At 39.7% G+C, this 21,163-nt stretch overlaps 2 protein-coding genes across 2 annotated transcripts; both read right to left on the bottom strand.

The window, feature by feature from the left end:
* Positions 1-168: 168 nt before the first annotated feature.
* Positions 169-21,157, bottom strand: LOC145482775 (translesion synthesis protein REV1-like). The gene is made up of 14 exons (XM_081461397.1): positions 21,006-21,157; positions 18,018-18,094; positions 17,840-17,892; positions 15,860-15,989; positions 14,776-15,614; positions 13,598-13,885; positions 12,899-13,078; positions 12,296-12,543; positions 11,361-11,456; positions 10,312-10,917; positions 4,521-4,931; positions 3,074-3,146; positions 2,486-2,588; positions 169-2,052 (listed from the first exon to the last, which is right to left on the bottom strand). The coding sequence occupies exons 1-14, from the start codon at positions 21,090-21,092 to the stop codon at positions 1,926-1,928; spliced, it is 3,318 nt and encodes a 1,105-aa protein (XP_081317523.1). The 5' UTR covers positions 21,093-21,157; the 3' UTR covers positions 169-1,925.
* LOC145482812 (histamine H2 receptor-like) lies at positions 5,263-10,237 on the bottom strand. The gene has a single exon (XM_081461457.1). It carries the CDS (start codon positions 8,502-8,504, stop codon positions 7,101-7,103), a length of 1,404 nt encoding a protein of 467 aa, XP_081317583.1. The 5' UTR covers positions 8,505-10,237; the 3' UTR covers positions 5,263-7,100.
* Positions 21,158-21,163: the final 6 nt, after the last annotated feature.

Raw genomic sequence — 21,163 nt, 5'->3', positions numbered from 1 at the left:
TATCTTCAGTATATTTATGAATTTCTTTTATTCAACATCATTTATTTGGGGCGATTTATTTTATTATATAAAAAATTAATTTACTGCTCACTATAGTCGGAGAGCATGCAAGGCCTTTGGGAAATTTGGTTTTGCTTTTCTTTTTCCAAGAAAAAAATTATCAAAATTATTTATTATTATTATTATGTTTCGTGGTGTTTGTGTTGGCGAGGCTACAGTGTATAGTTATTATAGAATTAATTATGTCATTGCCTAAATTTGAATCTTGGTGACGTCAGGTGAATGATTTTGGTTGTTTAGTTCGGGTCAGTTATTCCAATATTTGTACAGTGTTTGTTCTAAGGCCCCGTCGGCACTACGCCGGAGAAATTCGAAAACGCAGCGTTATTTCTACTGTTAGACCTACCATCCACACTAATCCGTCACGAAAACGGAGCTTTTTGAAAACGCTCTTCAAACCGGAGGAATTTGAAAACGCCGGCTTTGGGTTTTAGTGTGGACGGAAAACATTTTGAAGCTTTTCGAAAACGAAGACATCGCGATAATTATGTGGTTTTCCTTCCTGAGTTTACCTCAAACAAAAATCCAACATAAACGGTGATTGTTGCGTTTTCAAATTTCTCCGGCGTATTGATGACTGGGCCTAAGAGAATGTAACTCTGTGTTATTTGTTATCTGTCCGCTACACAGTTATTTCTCTTTAAAAATTAACTCACTGCAGTCTTAAAATTCTGATTCAGGTTTGTAAGACAATTGTCGACCAAAACCCAACACATTCCCTCAAATCTAATGCACTGTTGAATCACTTACAAGAGAATTTAAACAATGGTCCTTCTTGTTTTACCAGGAATACGATCTTTGTGACCTGTTAATCTATTGAGTAGCTTGTGTAGCGAGACAATTCGTGTGGTACTATATGTAGCAAGAGGTTAATGACAGCAGTGATTATCGTAGCATGGTTGTCAGCGGTGTAACACTCACGAGCGGTGTACTGCCTGCTGGCGGGTGGACTGGGAACCAGCGAACGTATTATACGCTGTACACGAGTGAATCGAATAAACTGGTTCGTTGGACGAAGATTCGTGTGTTTGTAATGCATTTTAATATTCTAATTTTAAACCACTCGTGCTCTTTTATGAGTAACTGTTATTCCTCTGAAATTTCTCTTGTTACGCATAACTTTAACACTTCTTTACATCCAAACGTAATTTTGAGTGTTTCAAATAGTGTTCTCAAATTTATAAATAATTCATCAAGTTTAAACAAAGTGTTTGGATATCAGAACTTAATTAGCATAGATTTTTACGATTCTATTTCTGTTTTCTCCTTAGTTTTAGTTTCAATTGAGAAGATATATCAAACACTCAAGACAGTGTTTGACCACATTTCCAAATACCTTGAGGTTCGTCAAAAATACTCCGCTGTGCGTCTTTTTTTTAACTATCTTCTCGGTGTTTAGAAAAGTGGTCAGACACGGTCTTTCGTGCTTGATATATTATGTAGAAGTCAGCCAAAAACATTCGTTGCAGTGATGTCAGCTATGCAGCACTTTTCCTAGCCTGCAGAACAGGCGGATTAGCGGGCTCTAACGCGATACACGAGCGGGCACGCGAAGCGCGAGGCGAGAAAAATCCTCGCCTCGCGCTTCGCGCGCCCGCTCGTGTATCGCGTCAGAGCCCGCTAATCCGCCTGTTCTGCAGGCTACACTTTTCCCCATTTTGGAACCTGAAGGCGTTAGGCTGTGTCGGCGGGTAATTGATTATCAATTTCAAAGTTAACGCATTTGCTAGGCCTAAAAAGTAACTAAACAAAAATTTCCACAAAAGTGGAATCTATTTGTCCGAGTGAAAAGTTGGAAAATTTTCATTTGAAGAAGTTTTAATTAGTATTATAAAAATTTACAGTGACAGTCAATAGAGGAGAGTTTATATGTCGGAGAATTTCAGCGACTTAACAGACAGTTTGCTGTGATATTTCTGGTTAATTTCTTGTTGAACTTGCTCTAAAACTGCACAACAGACACTCTTCCAATCTTCACGCCCTTCAACTCTCCTACAAACAGAATAAACACAAGTTGTTGATGAAAGTGCACAACCTAACAGGAAACAAAAAGCTGCCTAGTAGCCAGGCCTTTCCTTCCCGCCTCTTAAATTCCGCAATTCATGACGTCACAAATTGAGGCACGGAGTAAGTCAGTTTCCCGGATGCTGCTCGCACGGCACTGTTAACAGAGGAACTGGGATGCTATGTCTGTATATGTCTTGTTCACTGAAGCAAAATTCACGCCTAACATTAAATTTCATGCAAAAAATGCTGCAGCAGGGACAAACTTCATTTTTGTTCACACGAGAGATTGAAAAACTCATATCATTCCTCTACAAAGAGCACCCTTCGATGATAGGGCCATCTCACTATCCCGTGATGGTATGGAGCGCACTCGACATCTCAAAAACAAGACAATGAGTGAAATAAACGGTGATAATACCTATCGAGAAACTTCATGACCCTCCATAGCTGCTCCAGGTTCTGTGTTCCAATAAGCTGTAACAAGTAGTCACGGAAGACTTCAACATCTTCTTCCAATGGAACTGCAACAAAAATGTTCCTTTTATCAGCCAAACGTTGACTGTGAAATATGAAACCGCTCGGGCTATAGCGCTCAAATTATACTACGGGAAATTAACATTTTTGTCAAGTTCAGCTACTTGTTGCGGCAAACTCATAAAAAGTGCCGCGGTACATATCACGCCGGCCATGTTGGTGTCCCAAAATGTTCTTGCAGGAATCCTCCGAAGGGAAAAAACCGGCGACTGGTACATCAACCCACACTTCGTAGCGCACGAAAACTTTCAAGACGCGCATAAAAACGAACAGAAAAGTTCTAAAAGCTTCAAACCTAGAATACACAATGTCGTTAGCACAGAAACAAATATTGCAAAAATATGGCTTTCCTTGTACTTTATGGGCTGTGTGAGGTTCGCATGGTATTACTGTAAAATGTACAACAGCCTTTTTTTGTTCCAATACATTTGCATAGCCAGTGGTCACGTGAGTGAAAACTCTCCATATTTACCTTCGTAAGCATCAGTCCACTCTGTGATAACTTTCTTCACTTCAGAAAGAGTAACAGCTTCTCCCAAACACGCCTGAAATGAAAACATATGCAAAATAATCGACCAAAAAATAAGCAATAAACTATGACATGAAACACAAAAGATGGTGAACAGTCAACTGGGGAAGGGGTCTGAGGTCTAATCTTCGTTGAAGTACACAAAGCGATTCCAATTAACAATTAGACCCGCAGCCCGCAAGGGCTACGGGTCAATAGCCCACGAGGCGAAGCCGAATGGGCTATTGAACCGTGGCCCTTGAGGGCAAAGGGTCTAATTGTTTTAGTATCACTCAACTAGTAGGACAGAAAAGGCAATAATAGAGTTAGCAAATGCAAGTTGAAGAAATATTTATTTGGTAATAAGACGACAGAGAGCGTCACGCACGATTGCGCCAATTTCGCTACTCGAGGACTATTACTAATAGTCCTCTAGTAGCGTAGCCAATTTAAATGCAGGATTTGCATTAGTCCACTAGTTGGGTGATACTAATTCTTATTACTCAATCCAATACAATCACTCTAAACGTTCTCAAGTGAGCTCCATGTCCTGATCGGACGTGTAACTTCATGCAAGAACATCCTATCAAAAAACAGTGGCTTCAATCAACTATTTGTCCACCAAGTGCTGCAGACAGTCCGGATGTTGGTAAAATTCTTCAGATTTAAAGACATATGACTTTTTATCTTAAAAATAAAAGAGAAAAACTGCGGGAGAAAGCGTCTTGCGATTGACGTGTAATATATTCAAAGGTCATACGTTACATCTTTCTTACATTTCCAGTTGGACTGTTAGTGTCGGAAATAGGCCTAATCACGGTTTTCGACGCAATCCTGCCGGATAGGCAAAGCGGTCAGAAATTACAGTGTTTATATGGGAATCGGATGGCAAATAACTGTTTTAAAATATCGATTTTGCACAACTCATGGATCGCAACTTTACCATACTAGGCAGCAGATTGTATTCACCAAATTTGAAGGACGTAGTTGGGCTAGAAGACCCTCAGTTAATTTTTAATTTTACATACATTTGTCTATAATTTTGTTTTCCCGCGAACCGCGTCTACCCAACCAAATTTACAGACAAATGTATGGAAAATTGGAAAAATTAATTCAGTGAGCGTCTTCTAGTCAAGCTACATCCTTCAAACTTGGTTAATACAATCTTCCACCTAGTATTTTAAGGTTGCGATTCACAAATTGCGTAAAATTCCATTTTTCAGAAAGTTATTTGCCATCCGATTCCCATACAAACACTGTAATTTCTGACCGCTTTGCCTAGCCGTCAAGATGGCGTCGAAAACCGTGATTAAACCTATTGCTTCTGAATTTATCGGGATTCTCCGTGAGAACTTGCCTAAATTGAGAGCTATACTCTCTTGAAATTACAATGTAGGCTATCAAAATGTACCTGTTTTGGCGCGGCGACAACTTTAGTTTTTCCTTTCTTCTGAACATCGCCTGCTTCAAAAGTTATCGTATTTCTTTCCGAGACGCGGTCACCAGGTGGTTGAGTTTGGATATGAACACGCGTAACGTGCGACCCCCCGCGCGTAGCGTGCGAGTCCCCACGCGTAACGTGTAAGTCCTTTTGTTTGTAATGCTGCTCTATTTCGTGTCTTACGTCATCAGGAAGGGCCGCTAGGAATTCTGGATCTATTTGTGATGGGGAAGGTAAAAGTTCTGAAGCTCTCTGAGGTGCTGTTTCTGGTAGAGAATTCTCTGCAAATAATATTCGTGAAGGTTTTGAGGCTGTTTTCCCATGCTTGCTCCTAGTATTTTTTCTTTCAGGCAGCCGTTGAGGCTCAACTTCTCCTTCTTCCTAAAAAGCAACCAGAAATTGTTCTAAGTTTTGGTTGCTATTCCCGTTATTCACCATCACTTATACTGACTAAACCTGTTTTACTCGTTTTTCGTAGGAGTAACCAACGGCTCGCAGGCTAGGTTTCACAGCAATATCGTTGTTCGTTGGCTCTGTTCTGTCGATACACTCTTGTCCTTATACAAGAATAGAGTTTAGAAGAATATCGAGGCTGAAAGAACATTTTAAGAATAAACCCGAAGCTGAGATTTTGAAAATATAATTTTGTGAATTGAAAACTTGTAAATACAATTATGATTTTATCTAAACCGAAAAAATTCAGGACAAGCCGTATGTTGGATGCTAATATCATTTCTGCATTAAGTGTGCCATATGAAGGATAACAAACACAATAGCCTCCATTTGGCGCAAAAATATGCTCGGATATTTGTCCTTGACCATTATCCGTTCCTCAAAGCTCACAGTTTTCCTCGAGCGTAACTGTTCGCTTCTAGGACCAGATAATGCCCGTGGACAAATATCGGTGCAAATCTTCGCGCCAGAAGGAGACAATTCTTCACTTATATAAGAAAGAGCATAACAAAACAGAGGGAAATTCCGGAAATTATTCTTTAAATTGAGAGAATCTGTTTATGAAACAGATCTCTTTTCATTGTTCACAATGAACGTTTTGATTGGTCAGTTTTCTTCCAAGTGGCCCGGTTCAAATATAAACTGCGCGGTAACAATTTCCACTGCGAAAACCAGCTGTTTCCCCAGTGTGTCTTCGGCCTCGTCAATTATGACCTCCTAGAAATCTCAAATGAATAATCTAATATTGTTGTAGAAGAATTCTGACTTAATTTATTTTCAAATAACGATTGCCAATTATTTTTGCTCTACATAGCGTGTAGAATTTAAGTTGACGCTTTAGCAAAAATGCGCGCGGATTGAATTGTTGTTTCAATCTTGCAGGTGTTTACAAGCTCTCCTCTCTTCATTGAAAAATTTTGAGGTTTAAAAGACGCTTGTTTTTGGGAATTGAATTTCCCAGTGATATTTCTAAATCTTTCTCAAAACTTCAGAGAAACGGGCCACTGCACATTAATTAGCAACTATTGGACGAGGTCGATCAAAATATCGTGATTTGTCAGTGGCGAGCAGAGACACTGACAAATCACAATATTTTGTGATAATCGAGACCAATAATTGTGTTATCATTCGCTAACCAAGTTTGTTTTCATATTTAAATCACTCTCTGACAGCTCAGGGAGGCGATCTGCCATTTTCACCCGAGAGCGTAGTTTCAATTACGCATGAGCAGAATATTATTTGAAGCAAAACACGTTTAAACGGTACTACGCATGAGCAGACCATTATTTGTAGGCAGTTATTTGCAGGTCACGAGGTAGGCTCTCGGCCAATGGAAAGGACCAAAAAATGCATGTGATGATAATGGCTGTTACTAGCCACTCAGCTGTGTTGGTTGGTTCTCTCATCGTTTTCTATTTGTTAAATAGTGTACGAGTAGCTCAGCCAATCAACTAGCAGCATTTGCATTAGTATACAAGTAGAATTCTACTTATGTAAATGAACTCAAACTGCTCCGTAATCTAATGGCTACTGCTTATAATTAAAAGAAATTCTTTGCCACTGACACTCTTAGAAGTACTTGCCAAGAATATTCGTTTACCCTTTAAATACAAACGAGACGAGAAACGCTTATTTTTTTCAAATTATTTCCGTTTTGTTGTGAATCATCGCATTATCTCGTTCCGTTGGATAAAAAGCTGTAAAAATTAACTACACATGTACTTTAATTTCGCTATCGTTATCCCCACACAATTCACATAAATAATTTACTGGCATACACACTTTATTGACATGCAATGTTTCTCTGGCCGATGAACGAATAAAGTAAAAATCTTGAACTAAAAGCGTATGTAAACCCGGTCTTTGTTTGATTTTACAGAGCAACTCAGTCACAAAATGCATACTTCATGTAAAAACAGCCTCGCTGCTCGCTTGGGTTGGTTTACCAAGCTACCGCTGAAGTGCAATTCTGGTCTCGCATACGGCCGGAAAAAAAAATTTCCTTAAGTCTAATATCAACCAAACGAACAGCGCAATCTTTGATTCAAAGGGATGTCTCTTCAAATTCTGGCTGCGTTACTACTTCGCTACAACGGCTTATTTTTGGCGACATTGGTTCAATGTCGTCTTCTTGCTTATTTTCTTCGTAGACAGGGCATTTCCCTCGGCACGTACTTGCTTTGTCTTTCTGGATGTGCTTGTGAGTGCCTTTGAGGAAGGACATTCGTTCTGTGTAGCGGTAATGTCTTTGTCATCGAAATTAGAGTGAGAAGCGACGACCTCAGGGACATTTTCAAGATTCCCTTCAGTGCGGACTACATTTCTTTTGTTGGCATTCTGTTGCCGTCCTTCGTCTTCTTGTTCATTTTGTCTCACAGCATTGTTTGGCGATCCAAACAGTCTCATTCCAAATTCTTCAGCTTCTTGTAAACTTTTATTTAAAAGCAACTCAATAAAAGCAGTTCGAAACTGTCTCTTCCTCACAGTGTAAATAACTGGGTTAAGAACTGAACTGACTATCGCCGGCACAAAACCAAGATGACGAACTACTGCTTTAATACCAGGTGAAACTGCTTCGCCAAAAATGTGCCATGTGATAAGCATGGAAATCGAGGGCAAAAATAAACACAGAAAAATTGTCACTAGGATTATTGTGGTTAGCTTTAATGCTCTCTTCTCCTGTTTAAATTTTGCTCTGGCCTCCATGGAAACTTGCTGTGAAAGAATATGTTTTTCGTGTCGACGGGCTTCCTTATAAACACACATTTGAAGTAAGACGATTAAAGAAATGATAGTTACATTGCCAACAAATAATGCGATTGGTAAATACGAAGCAATGAGTAAGAACACGATGGCTGCAATCCACGCCACAGCAGAGGATATGATAAGGCGAGCTTTAGTGACAACTGTACCGTGGGTGAAGGTATGTTTAATGGCAAGATATCGCTCTGTGCTGATTAAAAGCAAGTGGCAAACTGTAGCGAACATGAAGATTACAAAGGAGATCGTAAAAGCTAACTCAATGTTACAAAACTCGTGGGCATCTTTCTCTTGTAGGAGGAGAATAGTCTTGGCTATGTGAATGGGTTGTAGAAGAAGCCCGACCATCAGATCGGTCAGCGCCAAACAAGCCAACAGAATGTTAGGGTGTGTTTGAAGTCGACGCCTGGTTTTCACGGCAACCATAACCACAGCGTTCAACGAAATGGTCAAAGGACAAGCGGCCAAGTTGAAGACAGCTGCTGCAACAAGCAAGCCATAAAATAAATCAGCAGAAGGATATCGCAAAGGAACACCTTCGAGGAGAAAGGTTTCACATTCAGTATCACGACCAATCCCTGAAGGTTGAGAGAAATTCATCCTTATACGAGTGAACGAGTTGTTGCTGTTACATGTAGCTTCTTTTCGTTCTGCAAGCGTCTGAACTGCTGCCTTCTGGGAAAAAAAATTTCTTTCTGCATTCTGACACAAAAGAAGCTCGGCGCCAGAAAAAGGTTCCATTATTCCACTTGAAATTTGGTGCAAAGAAACTTAAAATTATGCAAATTTTGCAGTAACAGTAAAACGAAAATCTTTGTTGACAATTTTAAAAGTGTTAAATTTAACTTAGTGTTTTAAAAATCTCTTGTTATGTTTATATCTAAAAGGCGATCGTTGAAACATGGCTGACAGACATCTGTATTAGTATTCGCTGACATCGTATCATCCAGACAATTTTACTGAAAAGTCATTTAGGGCTAATTCTAAGTCAATACCGGACGATTTGACACCGAGCAGATTGCAATTGAAGTAGGATTTCAAAACTAACCACTACACTTCCTTGCTTTAAAGTAGCAATTACAATAATGATAACAACATTTTCGGGGTGAATATCATTTTGGTGAATTTGAAAACCATACTCAGTTGTACACCGTTTTCTTTTTACCGGAATATAGTTCATAAGAATATCGAGGCTGAAATTTGCGAAATTTTAAGAATATCGGTGACATTAATTTCTTTCTGTAGAGTTCATTTTCGTATTTCAGTTATTGCCAATGTACCTGATTTCCTGAATTTTGCTAATTGGTCGATTAGTTGCGGTAATGAGCCATACATTTCGCTGGAAAGTCGACGCTATTAACTTGAAAACTCTCTTTCGCGTTTACGACCAATTGTTAGTAAATAGCCGACTCACGGTTTTGAGCAAATTGCTACTGAAGTGGGATTTCAAAACTATCTACCACACTTCCTTGCTTTCAAGTAGCAATTATAATACAGTGGAATCGTGATTTTTTTGAACCACCAAGGGAAACGAGTTAGTCGAGCTCGAAACGAGTTGGTTCGAGTTATCGGGAGGTTCGAAAAAATGAGGGTTCGAGAAATCGTACTTCACGGTAGTAACACCATTTTCGGGGTGTACTAAAGCTTGAACAAAATAGCTCCATTTGCTGTCTTTCCGAGAAGTTCCCGAAAACTTCCCGACTGCATCCAGATACGAAATTTACAAATTTTACGATTGTTAGTTGCGGCTACGCGAAAATTGCAGAATTTACAATTTTAACGATTTTTCGCTACCGCGCTTTGCGAATTTTACAAAAGTTTATGCCCTTTATTATGTTAATGATAACACATCAGCAAAGCGGCTCTGCGGATTTTACGAAATTTGCGAAAATTGCTGACTTTGCAAATTTATATCAAAGCACGAACTAAGAGTTAAGTGTATTCCTCGTTGCAAAAGCGAAGATAATACACGTTTTTGCTTCAAACGAAATAGGGATATCAACGCGCGAACTAAGAGTTATATGTTTGGGAGCAACCGGAAAGTTGATTAACTTTGCAAACCCCGCGTGGCAAACTAACGCATCCATGTATACCTCGTTTTTTTAAACGTCTACTGCGATATTACACTACTGTGCATGGTCACATGGTTTCTCTGTTCAACAGTTCACTTAGTAAAGAAATATGGCAATGAATTTTCATGCTATGACAGGCTTCGTTTCCTCGTTAAACTGTATATGTGAACACCACTTTTTACAAAATTTCACGATTTTCGCATTTTTGCAAACTTCGTAAAAAATTCGCAGCCCTCATCGAACGTCATTTCCACTTGTCTGACGAATTTTACAAAATTTAGCAATTTTCGCAATTTTCGTGTTTGCGTGCATTTCTCGTTGAATTCTTCAATTAGAGAAAAGTACAAGCAAGCGGCGACTGATGTTGAATTGGCTGAGCACACGTCATAGCAATTCTCAAACTGAAAGAGATTTCAATCATAAGTTTCTTATTTTCAGTAAATTGCAATAAAACCTATGTAAATCTCAAGACCAACCTGTTGTTTTGCCATTCTGTTGAGTGAAATTCTCTGATTTCTCGCGGCATATGATTTCTCGATGCTATTGCGAATCTCTTCAGGTAAAGCTTCAAATACTGCGGGATCAATCTGAGACGGGGAGGGTAAGTACAGATTTTCTCCCAGGTCACCCAGTCTCTTCTCCGACTCAGAATGCCGATTTTGCTGAGCTTTCTGCGGCGAGAACCTTGGTAACGGTGGAAGTTTGTTTTGTTCGTGTTGACGACTCTCTGGTACTGACCGATCACGATTTCCTTCAGCGTTTTCAACTTCGCTAGGCAAAGCAGCGGGTACATTAACACTTTCATTGCCACTCGTTTGCGGTTTCATAAAATCAAACAGTGACCTTGAGTTCCTAGCGGAAGCACTGGCGTTCTGGACAGTTAACTTGCTGACTTGAATTCCCATACCCCGCACATCCTCTGGCGTAACACTCAGTTGCTTTAGGAGTGCGTGACATTGTTTGGCAATGACTTGTGCCTCGTCCGTGACAGTCGGTAAAGTACAGGAGCGAGCTACATTGTCGCAGATTCCATGACCCATGAACTTTCGTGGAGTTGGCGTTCCTGGTTTCCGTACCTTCATCTAAATGAAACGACAGCAAATGAGGATAACTTACCAGAAAAAAAAGTAAAACAAATTGAACAACATAAAAAGGATTATCTGTGACCAAAGAGATTATGGTCATATTCTCTTGCAGCAACCTCTGTACAAATACATTTTTTATGCTACAATCTTAGACAATTGAAATGAAAAATTAAAGCCACCGCTCAACCCGTTTCAATGATGGAAAAAATGGTGCGTTTGGGTTTGCATGGATCTGGGGGTTGGATCCCCTGGTCCATGCAAACCAAAATCCGGAGGGTGAGGGAAATTCATTTTTCCTTTATTCCGTCCAAGATTGTAGTCAGCCATTTTTTTAAGATTACGAACCATGCCTATCTTTGTTTCCATTTTTATGTCTCAAGACTTATGCATGTTTAACAAACCAACTTAGACACAAAATGATATCGAGCAGGTTAACATACCTTGAGAGTAATGCACCTTCCCTTCATGTCGAGTGACTGAAGTCTTTTTTGTACTTCCTCCGCTAGTTCATTGATGAACGATACCGCTTCGCTTTCCTGCAACAGAACAGCAACAGGTTACTGTTATGGAGCGCATTCTTGATCGCTGAAGTGAAGATGAACTGCAAAAACTAAAATTAACCCTAAGCCTACCAGTAGGGTAACAAAAAAGGTACAACAACAGGGACCTTTAGATTGGACTTTGCCTAGTTCCTGTACGGCTTTCCCCCAGGCCTTAAAGGTCAGTTAACTTCGGTGACATATCCGTGACTGGAAACGATTGACCAAGGCTAAATATCGAAGCCCACGAGTTCAAAGCAGTGACGTTTCCAGAGCCCTCGCCCTTCATGTTGGTTTTAGGTAGACAGGGTAGCTTATGGGATGAGATGGGTATGTGACGTGATAAAGTGGAGCCTTACTCTCGATCGGTGCTAACGCCCAAATCTTAAAGGAGCTACATCACAGTTTGCGCATCTCGAGAATTTTAGCCTGAATTGTTCAAGTTCGTCGTTTGTACTCCGTTTAAATATTCTCCATGCTTAACCATCTTGTTCCTTTATGTTTTATTATGTTCTCTCTGGTGTTTTCTTTCTTAGTAAACTATTATTTTCAGGTTTCCTTCAATTTAAAGGTTATTTTGTGCGTGTACAAAATATCTCAAAATACCATGACTCAGCTCCTTTAAGTCCCCTGATAACATGTCACCGCTAGCAAGGAATTGGCTAACATTTTCCTTCTGATTGTCCCAAAAAAACCCTCTTATTCCTTTTGGTAGCGGGAGCTTTATAAAGCACGAGCGTAGCTACAAACAATTACTTTAAAAGTGCCTCAGAAAATTGCTCTCACATTTCGTGAAGTTTGTCAAGCTTGTTCTCAGGAAACAATACCCATCTCACCTTCGTGAAGCGGATTCCATAATTTATCTCAGCTGACACAGATTTCCTTTCTCGCTCAGTTCTAAGACTTCTGTCGTCAATACCCCGGCAATACTGATATAACAGACGTCCAGTCTTGGGTCCAAACTCGCGCTGTAACGCTTGAGAGTTGAACTTCTGTAACTCTGAACATGTTTCTACTCCCAAGGTCTGCAGCTTCTTTTCCAAGCTCCACCCCACCCCTGGCAGGTCTTTAACCTTCTGGGAACCTGGGAAACAACGAGCGACGAAGAAAGAGGTGGCTTGTTTTTGAACGACTTTTAAAACAAATCTTAGAATCAATAAAAGAGTGGTTTGTCAAGACACTTTCGTTTTCACCACGTTGTTCTTTTTATTTCGCGCATAGAATAGGGCAAATGATGCGTTTTAACGAGCATTTCCACCGACGCAACAGTTGCACTATTTTATTTACTTGCGTAAAGCCAATCAAAATTCCCGTCTGTACGCATCCAAAAGTTACACTTCAGGTCGAATTCCACCGAATGAAATGTCATTTAAGCGCTTTCTCACGTTTTGTGAGCATCGAACAAGATTAAAACGCGGGATTTCTATAAAGCAACTCACCCATGAACAGGTTAATATTGTCAGTAGGTGATAAGTAATAACAGCCATCAGGTTTAGCCACTCTGGTACACATTCTGGCCAGCAGGATATTAGAAGAGATACCCACTGATGCCGTACAGCGAGTGGCGTCCTTGATCTCCGCGCGAATCTTCTCCGCAAGCTCTGTTGGTGTTTCATTCTCTGACAATAAATAAGGCGCAAATAAGATCCTCGTTTTTCTTCCCTTCCATTTATGGTCGGCGCGCTTCGCGCTTGAGCTATAAATCGAAACGGAAAAAAATCGATCCATAGCTTACAGTACGGACCTCGAACTCGGTTAGTAAGACGTGTTTAATCCAGTTAGTTCTGGAGGGAGATCTACTTGTACTTTAGTTTCTCTTGTAGTATTGCATAGATCAAACGCATTCAATTTGGAAACAATGGCTGCGTTCACACTGGTTCCTGTGTTCACACGGGCACCGGCACAAAATAGTGTTGCCTTCAGACACAGGTAATCCGAGCACTCAAGCACCATTTAGTACCCGAGTACAAAGTCGAGACCCTGTACCAGGGCACGGGCACTGTTCCCGAATTCTGGTGTGAGTACTCGGAAAAAAGGTGCGTTCACATTAGTGGCCAGCGAGAATCGTACTTGGGCACCGTGTTCGCGCACCAAGCGTGAAAAACCAGAGTAAAATACATAACATATAATGTAGATACCTTCCAGTGTCTCCGACACGTCAATATACGCTTCGTCACAACTCACAGCCTCGATCTCGTGACTATACGTCACCAAAATATCATAGAGCCTTTGCGACACTTGACGATATTGCTCAAACTGGTAAGGTACACAATAGATATCAGGGCAGAGTTTACGAGCCGCGCCCAGGAACATTCCGTTACGTACACCAACAGCTCTCGCTTCGTAACTGCAGGAAGCGATCTCCGACATGGAGTCAAAGAATGATGACGGTTTCTTGGGTGACGTTTGTTGATAACTGCTGGAAGCTGCATTAACAAGAAAATGATCAACTTCTCTTAGCTTTTGACTTAAAAACTTAAAACTTAAGAACTGTCTGTGGAGCAATGCAACACTTTTAGTGTGTGAATAAGTAAAGAAAAAAAAAAAGCTTACAGATTATTCTGAGAAAAATAAAGGCAATTCCTATCACTTGACCTACGTAGTGTAGTCAGTATTTGTAGCATGGCTCATATCAAAGGTAATTTTGGCGATAGATCAGAACAGGGTTTTTATAGCAAAGCAATGTATTGCAGTGATAAACAAGATGGCTCGAAAAATACACCTGTAATGGCTACAAAAAGCAAACAGATGGAATGGTTATTATGATGGTAAATTTAGAGCATTCTGCAAAAATTCTAAATTGCTTGCAAAACCAAAATCTTGGCCAAGGTGGATACAATCGATTTTCCTTACATGGCATAGGTTTCAACTGCATGCTTCAAGTTCATGGGCTTAAGTGTACTGAGCTAAGTGCATTGATTGTGAATGTGTAGTTGCCTTGTTTTCAGTTAACGGAAGTTAAACACCATATTGTGAGCCAACTGCAAAGCTAAGAATCTGAAAACGAAACAACAATTCAAGGACATTGTTGCTCAGACATCTGAGCAAATGCACGTCACTACACAGACCCAAACTCATACCCAGTCGCTATTTACGGTTCAGGAATTGATTTGTTTCCAAGAGAAAGCCATCTGGATCGAGTGAAGCGCACAGGAAGTTATGGGAAGAGGTGGGAAAAAATAACGACGCCATACATCTCTCAACCGTTCCCATGATATCCCGCGAACCTTAATCCACCCTAGTATCCAATCTTCTCTCCCACAAAAACACGTAAATAGCAACTAGGTATGAGTCTGATGCAGACCATTCATCTTACCTTGTTCAGCTGAGGTGTTACTCTTTCCAGCATGACAAACAGCAATAGGCTTGCCTCGCAGATGAGGCTGATCCCGCAATGTCACAGAAACAAAGAATGAATCCATATCGATATGCATTATAACACGACCATGCGGTCCAACTCGGCCTATTCCTCGACCCTTCCACCCTTTGGCTGCACAAGACTTGATTATATCACTTGTGTATTTCTTGAATTCTGCTCCCCATGTTGATAGAAAATGCAGCCTAGAATTGCTATAGAATTCTGATACAAAGTTTGGATCACCAGCTCTGGGTAATGCACTCGTACTGGGCTTCTTAAACAAGCCATCATCAGTTGATTTTCTTGAAGCTGTTACTTCTGAGCTGGTTGTTGCCTTTACAGTAGCATCAGAAGTATCTGTGTCTTGTCCATAGTTACCATCATTTTCAATTTTAGATTCATTATATGCCATGGGATTCTCTGTTAACATTTCTTCCTCTCCACTAACTGAATCATTCTCACTAATATCCATTGGAGCTTCACCATTTTCAACATCACTGATCTGTTCTTGATCAGATGCAATGAGCAATTTTGACACTGAAGGGGAGGCTATGGAGGTAGATGACATATCCTCTGAGGGTCCACCCCAAGAGGATTGCAAGTTTGACGTTGATGCCGAGGGTACTCCCCTTAGGGAAGATTTGGTGGTTGAACATGTTGAGGATAGTTTGGAAGTGAAATTCAAAACTTTCTGTGCAGCTTTGCGTCCTTGGTAAAGGAGATAGTCTTCAACAGGGAGCAATTTGGCAGCTGTTATGCTGTCTAAAATCCATGACGGATGTACCACAAGTTCATCTCTACAAAACAAACAAAATCTGTAATCAAAATTCCAAATAGGGTAGATGTACCTTCAGGAAAGTTCGAAGGATTTTTTGGAGACAAGAGGAGAGGACAGCAAAACGGTTACTACAATGGGCTTCACTCAGTCACATCTCCTCAACAGTGTCCAATTGAATGCCCCAGGATTTTCATGTAAAAAGTCTTGTTGGCACTTATTTGGTCTTAAAGTTAATTTCCATCTTTCGATTGATTACCACTGTACCTGATTTCCTGAATTTTGCTATTTGGTAGATTAGTTGCAATGATGTGTGTTACAGTTCGCTTTGTGTAGTACTGCTGATAACGTCCACCATGTAAATATACCAGGCGACGTAACTCGTCAGCTGGTGGCACTGCAAAAATTCCCAAGAGTATTCAAAACATAATTTACATTTTTACAATCAATATATTATGTAATAGTTGGACTGAGTGGAGTAAAATTCAGGGAGTAATCAAGTGAGTAATTTTAAAATTGGATGAGCATGCAGCATGAGGCTAATTATTCCCTGAAATCTGGATTGTTCCACACAAGCTCCAATTACTAATTATCATATCAATAACAAATTTTGATATTATCAAAAACTTCTCTTGAGCAAAAAAGTCAGCACAGATTTTCATAAGTGTTAAACTCTGTAGGGAACATCAAGAAGGAGGCCATTACAGCTCACAAAATTAATGTGCGAATGCCATAGGTATCCAATAATTACAAAAGGTTAAAATTGGATACCTATAATTGCACACCCATGTGATCACAGACCAATTTCTTGACAAGTAGGTGTGCAGAGAACCAATCACAATTGAGAATTCTGTTATACATACATATATGCAAAGAAACACACAGTTAGAATAACTGCATAATAATCATCAAATTTGGGGGATGGCTTGATTTTGCATCAAATCTCAGAACTATGGTAACTCTAAAGGTAGTGTAAAGAATATTCACTGATTAGAACAACTTCAGAATGAAAAGGTTAACAAGTAACAACAAGTTTGTCACTCCCTCCATCTTTGTTTGGCTTTTGAATAAAAACAAGAGAGTGAGATGTGAATTATGGCATCATTAATGGTTAGTACACTGGACTGTTTTGAGGCCTGACTGGTGTCATTGCTTTATAAACTTAGGCAAGACACTACTGTTACAGTGCCTCTCTCCACCCAGGGATATAAATGGGTACTGGAGAATTGCTGTCAGAAAACAAAAACCAACAGAACGCTGAGGAGTACCCTGTGATGGACAAGTGTTCCATCCAGGTCGAGAAGAAATAGTCATATTTGCTTCACACTTAGTAAGTAAGTAAGTAAGTAAGTAAGTAAGTAAGTAAGTAAGTAAGTAAGTAAGTAAGTAAGTAAGTAAGTAAGTAAGTAAGTAAGTAAGTAAGTAAGTAAGTAAGTAAGTAAGTAAGTAAGTAAGTAAGTAAGTAAGTAAGTAAGTAAGTAAGTAAGTAAGTAAGTAAGTAAGTAAGTAAGTAAGTAAGTAAGTAAGTAAGTAAGTAAGTAAGTAAGTAAGTAAGTAAGTAAGTAAGTAAGTAAGTAAGTAAGTAAGTAAGTAAGTAAGTAAGTAAGTAAGTAAGTAAGTAAGTAAGTAAGTAAGTAAGTAAGTAAGTAAGTAAGTAAGTAAGTAAGTAAGTAAGTAAGTAAGTAAGTAAGTAAGTAAGTAAGTAAGTAAGTAAGTAAGTAAGTAAGTAAGTAAGTAAGTAAGTAAGTAAGTAAGTAAGTAAGTAAGTAAGTAAGTAAGTAAGTAAGTAAGTAAGTAAGTAAGTAAGTAAGTAAGTAAGTAAGTAAGTAAACTTTATTTGATAAGTAGGTTGAAAGGGGGCTGGCAGCCGAAGGGCTGATGTGGACCTACTATACCCAAAATTTAAAATTTTACAAACACAAAAGATATTAACAAAAGAATAAGAACTATGCACAAGTAAAATTAATATATTATATATTTATATATAAATGTATATTGTCATTTATATATATATAAATATATATACATGACTCAAGAAGCCAGACTAAAGCACCAAAAGTGATGAGCCAGTTGGGCTTAAAACTTAAGTGTAGTATCAGTAAGAAAGAAAGACAGCTACTTAACTCAAATGGCCTTGAACATTTCCATTAACAATAACAATAATTATAATGCTCAGAAACACTACAAACACTGCATGTAAGTCTCACCAACTTAGTTTAGAACTACAGACATTATTTTTAAAATCACCTGTGTATCCATTGATGTGAATGACAACTTTCTCAAAGATCTTAGGGGTATCACTACAAAAAATTGACACATTAACTGACCATTGAAAATAGTTAAAAAGCACACTGATCACCACATATTCCCTCGAAAAACACTGACTTCAAATAAAATGATTTACAATGCAAACAATAAAACTTACACATCTTGTGGTGTCTTTGGAATATCCTCTTTAAACTGAGCATCTAGTTTCTGCACCTTTGCTTGCATATACCCACCCTATTAATTTTGAAGAGTACAAACTATCTTAGACTGATATATGAAATTAATCATTTGACCATTGTATCTGCATCCACCAAAACTCTTACATAAACAACCCTGGAAAAAATGGGGAACTGAAAACCCCTCTCCTCTAATCCTAGATGACCTAAAGGTGACCCCCTCCTTCCATTTATGTCTGGGGTCTTCAAGGGGCTCCAATCTCATGATCATGTTCAGACCACTCTAAACTTAGATTACCCTAGGATGATCCACTCAAGTCACTTGATTGTCATTTAAGACTTAAGACTGCCACATGTGAGATAATGTGAGCACAGGCAGGTCAGCTGCATGTAATAACTCACAAAATTATACTATTAATTGCAGACAGTGAGGGATGTACTGAGCTTGTAATTGTACATTTTTAATTTGGGCAGTCCCAAGAAGACAGACCTCTTTTTGCTGGCCAGATTATTTTTCTAGCTCAGCATGTAGCTCCCACAGCTCATAAACAATGAAGAGTCAGAGGAGTTTTCCTCGCAAGACCTCAAATATTAATCACAGTCTCAGTCTTGCAAGGCAAAAATCTCACAAAAATTGCCACACAGGAGAGCCTTGCTCAGTTAAGTTCCAGTCTCAGATAACAAGGAGGTCAGCTAGATTTTCCTAGTTCCCCCAAACATGATATACCCTCTTGATGTCTAAGACTGGATTTGAAGGGGCTACCCATCCACCAGCAGGGGTATTTTACAGAAGGTCTCATGCAGAATGCAAACATTGGTTGTCTGTCCACCAACTAGTTAAACTACGAGTAGTCCCTCTTTCGCTTAGTCCGTCGTGCGTGACGCAAAAGAAATTCGCGAGAAAAAAATGACCACACGAAATCCTGGGGGGCTAGGAGCACGCGAAAGGAGGGACTACCCCCTAAGCCCAAGAGTTTGCCTTTTCACGGCCGAGTGATTTTTCGGTGTAGGATTTCTCATCTTGACGTCCTCTTATTATCGCCTGTTATCGATAGCCCCGGGAGATCTGAATAAAATTGCTCTACTCTACTCTTCAAGTAGCCAGGCAAAAACATATGCCGCGAGAAGTATATCTTCGTTCAATGTTCGTTCAGCGAAACTGCCAAAGTTTTAAAAAAAAGACGGCGAAAGAGGCCTCTTGTAACGATTTTCACTGTGTCTAAAAGTTATTGCGCAAATTTCAACACAGTTTCAACCGAAAATTTACATTATACATTATACATTATACATAGGAGATCATCCAACTGCGGTGAAATGTTTGCCGATAGCAGCGGAAAATTTCAGGTGAATGTCCGGTTTCAAGTGAGAGTCCGGTTCAATCTTTCAAATGGACGGCAGAAAGGCCAAGCTCAGTGAATATATATTCGCTGACTTAGATGATGCTGTTGAGTGGCGAAATCACTAACACGCTCGCAGTCGGGTTGGAGGCAGAAAGCTTTGCCAAACAAAACACTGGATAAATTTAAATCTTTCCAAAGCCTGTTGGCAGATTCGCAAGAACATCACGGCTTGCGAAGCGCGATTTCAACGCTTCGATTTGCTCCGTTTCCAAAACATTCCTGCAAGGCATCACAGGTATCTCGAATGTTGACAACACGTTGTCAATGCTCCTAACATAAGCCAATCATATTTTTGCGTTGTGAGAGCAACCCATAATTCAAACTCTTGGGCTTAGGCGGTAGTCCCTCCTTTCGCGCGGCCATTTTTTTCTCGCGGTTTTCTCTCGCGTCATGCACGACGGACTAGGCGAAAGAGGGACTACTCGTAGTCTACCAACTAGTGGGCAACTGTTGGTCATCTGTTGGCCATCTGTCAGCCGACTGTTAGCTGTCTGTTGGCCATCCATTGGCCATCTACTGGCCCTTTGTCGGTCGACTGTCAGTCAACTGTCGGCCAACTGTTGTCTGACAGACAGCCAACAGGTTTTGGCCAAAGTACAGACAAGTCATCTGACAGTTGATGATGAGTCAGTAAGATGACAGTAACATGTCAGTAAGTTATCGGTAATACGTAACACTTACCTTGATGTCGTTTCTCGATACTACACCCGAGATATATAAAAGGTTCAAATTGCATTGAAGGGTGATTTGAACAAGCAAGTGTTATGCAGTGTGTTTCATTTTTACTTTCAGATAAAATCTGCTTTATACAGTTTAAAATTAAAAAGTTCTTGTCAACAGCTAGTTACGCAGTTACAAATTTGAGGTAAAATTTAAGTTTTTAATAGACATTTTCAAGATCAATTTTTTTTTAATGCCGACCGTTGATCAGTAAGTTAGTCATGAGATGTGTTACTATTTTCTTTTAGAGTTTTTGAAACCATTTTGTTGGTCGCGTATAATACTCTATTCCTGTCTATTCTACTGCAAACTTTCTGTTTTAGAAAACAGTCGCTAACCTATCAATAGCTTGTCAGTAACCTGTTGGTAACCTGTCAGCTGACAATTGACCGACAGTCAGTTTTGGGAGCTCTTCTTCACAACTACCTTTATTTGCTGGAAAGGGCAGCTGCAATATATTGTCTTTGACCCTGTCCATCAAGTAAAGGCTAACTACAAACAAACATGGATGAAACTAACCACGAGAAAACAGTTCATCCAGCGATCAGGGTTCTGCCTTCGGCATTCGCCATTCTCCAAAATACCCCTGCTGTTCCTACAAACCCTTTAGCTGCATAAAGGGTAAAATTCTAGCAGGATATGGAGCTTTAGAACCAATTTTGTTAGACTGTCTTTGCAGTACGTGCATTTCTTGCTTCACACCCCCGATACTGGTATATGAACTGTAAGATCATTTCATGAACGTTTGTTACTCCTTTTTTTTTTACAGTTTGGAGGAAACAAATCCATATGAAAAATGATTTTTCAGCACAAGCACAGCCTGATTTTATAAAAAAAATGAAAACTCACCCAGCCACCCCAGTCACCTTTAGGTACATTTTCGTCATCTGCCTTCTTCTTGGACGTTTTTCTACTCAGCTGCAGTAGCGCAGCCATAACAACTGAACAGCAGTGAGAGGCCTATAGTACCTCTTAAGATTTGCTTACGTCCGCCATTTTTGTTTGGC

The sequence above is a fragment of the Orbicella franksi genome, chromosome 3 (assembly GCF_964199315.1).
Source record: "Orbicella franksi chromosome 3, jaOrbFran1.1, whole genome shotgun sequence".
Classification (NCBI taxonomy): domain Eukaryota; kingdom Metazoa; phylum Cnidaria; class Anthozoa; order Scleractinia; family Merulinidae; genus Orbicella; species Orbicella franksi.
The sequence above is the reverse complement of the archived record's forward strand: the minus strand, read 5'-3'. Positions and strand labels throughout refer to the sequence as shown.